This window comes from Gnatocerus cornutus, chromosome 4 (assembly GCF_029298725.1).
Source record: "Gnatocerus cornutus isolate USDA-ARS CGAHR chromosome 4, icGnaCorn1.1, whole genome shotgun sequence".
NCBI lineage: Eukaryota > Metazoa > Arthropoda > Insecta > Coleoptera > Tenebrionidae > Gnatocerus > Gnatocerus cornutus.
In genome coordinates this window covers 15,272,207-15,282,156 of record NC_142236.1, presented here as the reverse complement: position 1 = coordinate 15,282,156, position 9,950 = coordinate 15,272,207, and the positions used below count along the sequence as shown (strand labels likewise).

Genomic DNA, 9,950 nt, shown 5'->3' with positions numbered 1-9,950 from the left:
GCCCGAAGAAACCTACAAGTTTGACTTATACACGATTTACGCTAGCATTGTGTTCGGCGTCTTCATTTGTGGCCATAACTTCTTTCAGACCATGACCATCTTTTTCGTCGACGACTTGAATCAAGCTTCAGCTGTCGTGTTTCTTATCTTATCACTTCTTATGATAATCAACAAATTCTACGTGTTCGTCATCAAGATAGAAACAATCAAACGTTTAATGAGTGATATAAAGAAAGAGGTGTTTCTCCCGAAAAATAAACGCCAAGAAGAACAAGGAAACTCTAGTCGAAAAGTCTGGGAAAACTTATTCTATCTTTTTGTTGGAATGGCGGGACTAACTGTCTCATCCTGGCTGTTGATTCCAATTGTAAATGGTACTTACAAAGAGTATAAGTTACCACTTCTTGCGTGGTATCCATTCGACTATAAAAAGCCTTTCTTGTACGAAATGACGTACATTCATCAAAGCCTTGGGCTCATTTATCTTGCTATTGTTAGTGTGAACATTGATTGTGTAATTGCTGCTCTGATGACGTTTGTAGCAATCCAATGTGATGTCTTGTGCGATAATCTAAAAAACTTACGCGCAAACGACAACGTGTCAGAAGATTTTCTTGAGTGTGTTGAGCACCACAAAGAAATTTTAAGGTTTGATTTTTTTTGCGTTTGAAAAATGTTTGAAATATAAAATTTTAGGTTTGCCCAAGATGCAAATAAATTCTTCGATTTTTTAATTTTCATCCAGTTTTTTGCCACGTCGGTGTCAGTGGGCTTCACCATGTTTCAACTGACTCTCGTATGATCTAATTTTTTTTACTTTTTCTTAGTGTGACTACAAATGTTACTTTTAGGTAAAACCTTTTAGCAGTGATTTTTACACTTTTGTGGTGTATGGGAGTACAATCACCGAGCAAATTTTCATGTATTGCTGGTTAGGGAATGAAGTTCTCTTTAAAGTAAACGTGATATATCTATGAGACATTTTAATTAAATTTTGTTCCAGAGTGCAAATATTCCAATGGCTGCATATGAATCCGATTGGACAAACATCCCAGTTGAATTAAAGAAAAAAGTTATGTTTTTCATTCTAAGAACTCAGAAACCGATTGTATTTACTGCTGTTGGCTTGTTTCCTCTTTCTTTGGAAACCTTTATCGGAGTAACTTAAATTTGGTGGTAAATATTAGAATTATTTATTTTATTCTTTCAGATTATGAGAACTGCGTGGTCGTATTTTGCTATTTTGAACAATATCAACACGTCTTAAGAAGTTCTTCGGCGGTCTGTAATTGTTGGAGCTAGATTTAGGTAATAGAAAAATAAAATGTTTCTTTTCTGTTTCTCGAAGTGAATGTGCATTAACATAGATTTAAATGGCTATTTAGAAATTGTTAATTTATCAATAGAAGTTTGACAGTTTTCTTTAATTCCCTTGAAGTAATATTTCTTGATTTTCTGCTTCCGATTTTTTTTAATTTAAGTCATTTTAATTTTTTTATTTTCTTCTTTTAGTTTTCTTGCCAGCGCTCCTTTGTTACTTTAAATATTGTATATTTTTAAATTGTTCCAAACTAATTAATTTTTTGTCACATCTAGTGTTATTAATAGAGTTACTAATTATTGGTGGCCTAATTTACCTAAAATTCTGTTTAAAGATTTCTCGTTTCACATGGTATTTCTAGCGTTTTTCTTAGGATTTTAAGTATCTTGTTATCCCAAAGAGTTAATTTGTTTATAATTTTTACATTTTATTTAGACCCCATTTTTACAGTATGGATCAATATGAATTTTTTCTGGTTTGCTACTAGTTCTTTATAATCTTTTGTATTTTCTAAAATTGCTTTACTATTTTATAAGTCTTTCAGCGTTTTTGCGTTAATTTTATTTAACTATAGACGTTCTTTGTTCTTTCAATCTTCAACTATCGTGAAATCAAATAAAAATATAGTTAGAGCAGGTCGTCATTTTTGTTCTTCACTTGGTGACGCTGGAAGCGAAATGACAAGAAGTGAATTTAAGGATATGAAAATGTCATTAAAAATGGGTAAAACAAATGTTCAAAGTGATGTTTTTCTACGTTAATGCAATTTCTGCCTCGTTGTCTCATACTGTCAAATACATTTTGCAATACACGGAGTGTTATTAAGTTACAAGCATCGGTATTAGCATGGCTTAGTTTGTCAATGTGAGAACATTATAATCTCAAATGCAAATCTTAACGTTTTGATTTTCGTGTCACCAACTGAAAATGGCCTCCTCTAATTATATCTTTATTTGATCTCATGCTAGAAATACTTTTGTATTTTCTTTCTTTGTGTGCTTTGCTTAAAATGTTTCTTCTCTATTCTGTTCTATGTTCAAATAGTTTCTTACAATTTATCATAAGTTTAAGAGAAATTTGATTTTTAATTATTGTATTTCTGCTCTGGTAATATTTTTTCACTTGGTTCACTTCCTGATAGTTTCACTTTTATTTTTAACAATTTTTTTTTAACATTTTTGCATTATTTCGGTAATTTTCTCTATTTGCGTCATTAATTTGTGTTAGTCGTTTAGTCTTGTTTTTTTTTTAATTTTTTTGATAGATTTTAACACTTGTTTTCGATAATCTTGTTTTTTTATAAAACCGTGACTTTGTTATTTTAACGTTGTTTTATATTGTTTCATAATAAAAATTAGATTTTGGAAATATCTACTTTCATAAATTCTTTAGATTTTTTTTAATTTTTAGGACCCGATTTCAAGTTTGTGGCGCAAAATTGCGTTGACGCAGTTGCTCAAGTAGCATCAGTTTGATTGGCTAAGGCAACTCTGATTTGCAATGGCGTTAGTCAAGATGAAATCGGGCTCTTAGAACCTTTTAATTCTTTAGATCCTTTAGACTTAAAAAAGATAGACCACTATATTTTAGGTAAGTAATAAAAATGTTCATAAATGTTTAAGTATCAAAAAATGCTCTGGAATACATGTCATAAATTATCTTGTCGCGAGAGTCAAACTTTGTATTATCTTAAATTTTATTAAAAACATCACTCTTGTCTCAGTTGTAGTCTTAATTAAACGCTTTTTTTAACTTATAGTACTGTATTTTTTTGTTTTTTCATTACCGAAATGTAAAAATTCAACAACTGTGTTGCAGTGCTTGAAGCAAGTGTAATGAAAAAGTCACAATCAGTATCCTTTTTTAAAATAATCTTTAGTTGTACTTAAGTCACAGTTAAGTAAGTTTATATTCTAAGATAACATACAGAAAAATAAACGAATAACAATGCTTTTAACTCTTATATTGGTTACCTAAATTTTATCGAATTTGACAGAAAAAAGAAAACTTCCTCTGTAAAATTCCTCTGTCTAAATTAGATGCAAATTTGTATATTGAAAGACCATTTTTTCACTGTTGGTTTCAATTTAATATTAAAAAAATTGATAAATTTAAGTCGTTTCGTATATGCGTTAATAAAATCCCTAATAACAATTATTTATGTGTACAACTTACTATCTAAACCTAAACTGTCGAAAAAGTAATTTTTAATTACGTAGTTGGGTAAAACTACCAATAATCGGCACCACTAACAAATTTCTCAACATCAAAACGCTGTATAAAATTGATGTCTGTATGATTGTTGTTATTTGTCTTAGAAAAACTTTAATTTGTTGCAAAAATAGTTGTAAACCTCTGGACAATAATCCAGATATCGTAAACTCGTAAATTTTTAAAATTCACAAGGCATCTTTTTTGCTAATAGTCGGTACCGCTCTCGACTAAAAGCTACTTACTTACTCGACTAAGTTTCAAAACATTCTAGGGAATTACCAAAATTTCAAAATTGTAAATTGGTATAATAATAGTTATTATTTTAACAAACATTATTTATTGTAAAAGTTTTTTTCCTAGTTTTTTCTTTTTTGGTTCAGAAATAGCATATTTGCTTTCTGCTTCTTTTCTCTCTCAATTTCCTTTGTCTTTTTGACTCTTAGACAATTTTTTTTCGCTTTCTTTTTCAACTGAATTTCTTTATATTCTGTGGTTATGTTGGTATGAAATATGAAGACATTACTAAGAAGAAATGGATTTTGACAGGATGTTACTTATCTATTTGTCATTCTTTTTTTTTTTGAGAAGTACACTTCACCATTTCAATTATATACAAAGAGTGTTGAATAAATGTTAAATGGTAATTTTTATTTGGGAATTTTATCATAAGTAGGCATGTTATTCAATAATCAGCACTGCCCATTATTAACCAATAGGTTATGTGGTGTGCCGAAATGTAGAAGAACACGTGGGAAAATAAAATAGATTTTGTAAGTGATTTAGTAAACAAAAGTTAACTGAAAGAAAACTAAAAACTTCAAAATGTAGTAAAAAAAATTTAACTAAAAAGTATCAGAATGGAAAGCTAGAATAACACGTTGTCACGAAGAGCCAAAAAAAAATGCGAATTGCAGGTTATAAAAGTTTAGAATGTTTGGCAGTTTTTTACAATACACTAGTAGTAAAGGGGGCCTATTAGTGATTAATCAAAGATCAATCAAAGGTCAATTAATTAATTAATTAGTCAAAGGTCAATCAAAGGTCAATTAATTAATTAATTAATTTAATAATTAATTAATAAATTAATAATTTTTCAAAATAATCATTAATTATTAATTAATTAATTGACCTTTGATTGATCATTGATTAATTAATTAATTAATTGACCTTTGATTGATCTTTGATTAATTTGAAAAATTCATTAGCCTAATTAAAACGCTAATTAATTAATTATTTAATAATAATGATTGTTGTTCGTAGACTTATAATATTGATTTTCCGATGTTTAACATGGAAATAAAAAACAAACAAAAAAAAATAGCTTTTCCTTTCGTTTTAATATAAACTTTGGATTTTCTAATAAAACCTGTAAGCTATAAAGTTTGATCGCAATGTGAATAAGCGCTTGTGCATTACTTAGTAAAAAAGAAAACAAGTTAGCCCCTTAATCAACAAAAGAAATTTTGTTAAATGAGCATTCTCGGGCCGATGCATAAGTAAAAGAGAAAATTAGTATTGTGTTTAACTGAGGGATTAGAAATTTTTTTGTCTATAATAACGATGATCCCTGTCGTGGCACTTGCAAAAGTTTAGGTTTGTCTAGCCGCCCGTCGTCATCATCATCATCATCATCAGGAAGATTTTACTTAGCAATATGTAGCTTAAAAGTATACACAAAACAATTACGTAACGATGATGATCTCTGTCGCGACACTGGTGAAAGTTTAAATTCGTCTAGCCGCCCGCCGTCATCATCATCAGGAGGATTTTAATCAGCAATATGAAGCTTAGATATACACAAAATGATTACGAACCCATTTCTGGGTGCCTTCAACAACTTTCACCTGCAATATTTAAAACAGGCACTACCGAATCATAGGTCTTAGTTGAAAAACTTTTTTCACAGTGTCTGCTTCGGTCTTTTTGTGAGTGTTCGTTTGTGTGATTGTGTATTTTTGACGACGACTGCAAATATGGAGTTATTCAAAAATTTGCTTGACGTTCAATCCTTGGACAACATTTTGTTAATGTTTAGATGCGGATTATTCAGCAGTAGTGAGATGTTGGGAACTGCTTTACGTATTTTTGAAATGAAACTGCTGCAAAAGGATAGGCCAAAAACCGTTGTTAATCCTATAGCACCAAGTACGGCGTGCAGTCGTATCATCAAAAAAAGGTATGTGGGCTTGAAATAATTAACTTGAAGGTAATAACAAAATTTTGATAAATACTAGATTCATCTACATCAGCTGAAGTTGTTGTCAACTTAACCGACAATGATGCTTCAGCGAATCCGAAGTTAAATACTGGTAAGTAGAATAAATATTGTATAAATGCGTATACACCTATGTATATTATGTTGTTTTTTTTTTAAATTGTATCTATTGTAGACGACGACGACAATGACGACGACGACGACGACGATATGTATATTTTTAATGTTTGCTTGACTGTAATAACAGAATTTTATTATCATAGAACTGGCAGGACAAGCATCACAATCAGCCGAAATTGTGGACTTGACCACAGACAGCGATAGTGTTTCATCATGTCAAAAATTAAATAATTATACTGCAAATAATTCTCCACAACCGTCAACGTCGCGAGGTACTCGTGCAGATATTGCATGGAAACCGATTCAATTTGGTAATGGCCCAAATGTTAACAAAGACACCATTTCTGCACGTGTTTTAATTGATAATGATGATGACTCCCGTCAACTTGGTAGGTGTATACATACTTAAAGCTTAAATATTTATTAATGTTTTTATGTTTATTTAGCAGTGCAAGATCAACATTCGCATACCTACCTACAGTGTCTTGGGCAGACAAAGTGCACAATTAAAAAATTTGCAATTACAGGGCGGCGCATGAAATTTCATCTTAATAAAGAATTATACACTGGTGATACCTTTGTATGGCTAAAGGTAAGAGATAAACCTATCACTACATAAATGCTTTTTCAATGTTGTATTACAGAACGATATGGATGAATTCTTAAGCCATATGTTTCGCGGATTTGCCCGAACTGACATCGCTGAAATAGTTCTAGAAAACGATGATCAGCCAGACAAACCTTTGTACGTGTCGGGACGGAAGTCCTTTGGCACAGCACAGCAGCAGCGTTATAATGGACCTCATCGGAAAGGTACTCCAGAGCAATGCGTCTTTCTTTATAAACGGTGTGTTAAATGTGCTGGTTGATTGTGTAAGACCACAAATCGGTAAAGGTTTTCCTTCTGCGACCGATGGTCAATCTGTTGAATTTCATGAATTTTCGCTTTCCAAAAACAGCATCTATTGCGTAGAAAACAACGTAGATAATATGTAGATGTTTGGCACGTGCTGTTATTATAGCAAAACACTTTTGCGAAAACTTTTGACGGTTCTCGTGGGAAGGAATTGTTATCGGCGTTATCTGTTCAATTGTGCAATTCAGCTGGGGTTGATTTATCAAACGGGGGAGAATACCGGCATATTCAAGCGCTACAAGAATACCTTCAAAACAAGTATACCATTGTGGTGTATACATGTCGAACGGGAACAACAGTATACTTTGAAGGTCCAAGAGTTACCGGACGTCCGTGTCTAAATCTTATCATGGAGAATGGCTACTACAACGTTATCTTAAGTTTAACTGGCGCATTTGCAACAATATATTTTTGCGAAAGATGCAGAGTCCGCAGTAGGGATACTCAAAAGCATAAAAATTGCCCATATATTTGCCCATGCTGTCACGCAAACCAACCATGTATGTTACCTGAAAATACCGAGATTAAATGTAATAAATGCTATAGACTTTTCAGGGGTATTAGTTGTTTAGAAAATCATTCAAAAAACAAACTGTGTGAGAAATTAAAGAAATGCAGTACATGTTGTCAAAATGTCTGGGTACAGCGTAAAGAAAAACATGTGAAAACAAACCAATTCGTCACTTATGTTACATGCAACAAAATAAGTTGACTCAAAAAATCAAAGACGATAACTCTATGTTTTCGATTTGGAAACTACCCAGGACACGGTTGTTTGCAAAAACACCTTTTTACATATACCGAATTTGTGTGTGGTTCAGCAGGAATGTCATCAGTGCATAACGGATGATGACATTTCACGGGATTGTGCGTTTTGCAGTGTAAGACAACGTGTTTTTTGGAAAATCCGGTGGAGAATTTGTTGAAACATATTTCCGAAATGTCGCGAAAAGTGAAGGTGACGGCAATCGCCCATAATTTGAAGGGTTTTGATGGTTGTTTCATTTTACGAGCGCTTTTTAAAGATTTCAGCAAATGCCAACCATCCGTCATTAGAACCGGCGCGAAGTTGATGTCGATTGACCATCCGTCATTAGAACCGGCCCGAAGTTGATGTCGATTAGGTGTGGGTTCTCAATTCGCTTTATCGATAGCTTAAATTTTAAACAACTTCCTCTTTCTCAATTTCCTAAGGCTTTAAAAATTGCAGGCTGTAAAGGATTCTTTCCCCATTTGTTTAATACTCGAGAAAATAGTGAATATGTGGGACCTTTGCCTAATGTTAAATATTATGCGTGTGTAGTTATGAATCCCAATGATCGAGCCACATTTCTCAGATGGTACGATTCTCAAGTTTGAAACGGTGCTGTGTTTAATTTAAAACAGGAGATTGTGGATTATTGTATCGCAGATGTTGATATCCTGCGTAGAAGTTGTATAAAACTTAGGGACGATTTTTTTAAAAGCGAATCATGTGGACTCATTCCTGGAGTGTATCACTATTGCGTCGGCATGTAATCTTGTGTATCGTCGGAACTTTTTGCAGAAAGACACTATTAGCATTATGCCCCACTATGGTTATCGTAAATGTGATAATCAGTTGGTTGAGGCGATAGAATGGCTCCAATGGATGGCACATTCATAACAGGTAGACATCATACACGCTGATAATAATAGAGAAGCTCGTCTGAAGAAGGGGATTTTGGTTGACGGGTTTTGAGCAGCATTTCCAGCCATAAATGTTTCAAAATCCAGCTCCGCAGGCAAGAGTTTTTTATTTCACTGCACTCAGGGTAGACTCAGGAAATTGTTGGGGCACAGCACAACATTTTACTTGTTATTTGTTCAATTTTTGACAAATTTATTAAGTACGGTCCAAGAAAATAAACCTAAAGAAGCAGGTACTTGGGTACTTTAGTAGGATCACAGTCGATGGCCGGTTATTAGGTAATTTACCAAGGACTAATGATACTCATAACCTGATTGACTCTGTTTACAAATATCTAGTGACCATACTAAGTACATATTATAACCTAATTAAAAATAATTAAATGGCGCTTTACACATTTTACTTGCCCTTTTGCCTCTTTTTTCAAAACTTCTCTGATAACGACATAAATACTTAATGCTTGCATTTACTGTAAACAGTGAAATGATGCAATTAATAATATTTCTCCGTTCTCTGTGCTTTGGTGGCAGCTGGAAATCCGGGGTGCGTGGTCGACATATGGGAAGGATGTTGCCGGAATCTGCATTACTAACTGTTCTGCAGACTCAGAATGTCCTGGTTAAGAGAAACGTTGCAGAGATCCGTGTGGAGGACTTGTATGTACCTTGCCGGCGTAAATAGAATTTGTGTGTATTTTGCCAGCGTAGACAAGATTTGAATAATCTTAAAAATTGTAAAATAAAAAAAGTTGATTTTTTATTTTTAAATGTCGTTAAATTATGAATAATCGTATACTAATAATAACCAGTAAAAAATTATTATGGCTGTTTGAAACAGGTGCATACATAAAAACGACTATAAAGATATCGTTTATTCTAGTTGTAATTTTTTTCTTGTTATTTGTTTCTTGATAAAATAATACCATGTTCTAAGCTTTTGATTTTTCAAATTCTTCAAATTTGTCATATTACTCACATTTTACCTTTGTCAATTTAAGAGTTATTCTTTAGACTGTTCACCCGCTTAAAATCGTTATCATTTTATGGAGTAATAATAAATATTTTGAGCATCATATTACGGCTGCTTTCTTAGGAAATTATAGCATAATAAAATAAAAACAAGTTTTTGCAACTTATTGTTTTATCTCTGAGTTAGTGAAATTTCAAACATTATGAATGGCCTGCTTATTACTAACTTATAGTTTTTGATAGCGTGGCTTAGTGATTACACATTTTTCGAAAAAATATATTTTTTTATGATAAATTATTCGTTTTTGGATTATGTGTTTTCTTGATCACTCTAGACAATGAAATGAATTGACATCAAATATGGCACATATTATTAAATTCAACATTTCTATTGTATTCTGTACAAATAGTCGCAAAGTATTTATAACTGATTACATATTTTGCACATGTACTAAACGTAGTTTAATTTTGCACTTGCAATTTTAAACTTTGAAATTATTATTTAAACAGCTTTAAAGCATAGATTT

General features: G+C 32.2%; 1 protein-coding gene across 1 annotated transcript; it reads left to right on the top strand.

Moving 5' to 3' along the window:
• The first annotated feature begins 211 nt into the window (after positions 1-211).
• Positions 212-1,295, top strand: LOC148176393 (4-vinylanisole receptor-like). The gene is made up of 5 exons (XM_088035081.1): positions 212-648; positions 697-796; positions 852-956; positions 1,004-1,159; positions 1,211-1,295. Exons 1-5 carry the CDS (start codon positions 218-220, stop codon positions 1,265-1,267), a joined length of 849 nt encoding a protein of 282 aa, XP_087891207.1. The 5' UTR covers positions 212-217; the 3' UTR covers positions 1,268-1,295.
• Positions 1,296-9,950: the final 8,655 nt, after the last annotated feature.

Coding starts and splice junctions, on each gene's coding strand:
- LOC148176393 (XM_088035081.1), top strand. CDS start 218: ATGAGTGATATAAAGAAAGAGGTGTTTCTCCCGAAAAATAAACGCCAA. Junction 649..696: donor CACCACAAAGAAATTTTAAG/GTTTGATTTTTT, acceptor ATAAAATTTTAG/GTTTGCCCAAGATGCAAATA. Junction 1,160..1,210: donor CTTTGGAAACCTTTATCGGA/GTAACTTAAATT, acceptor TTATTCTTTCAG/ATTATGAGAACTGCGTGGTC.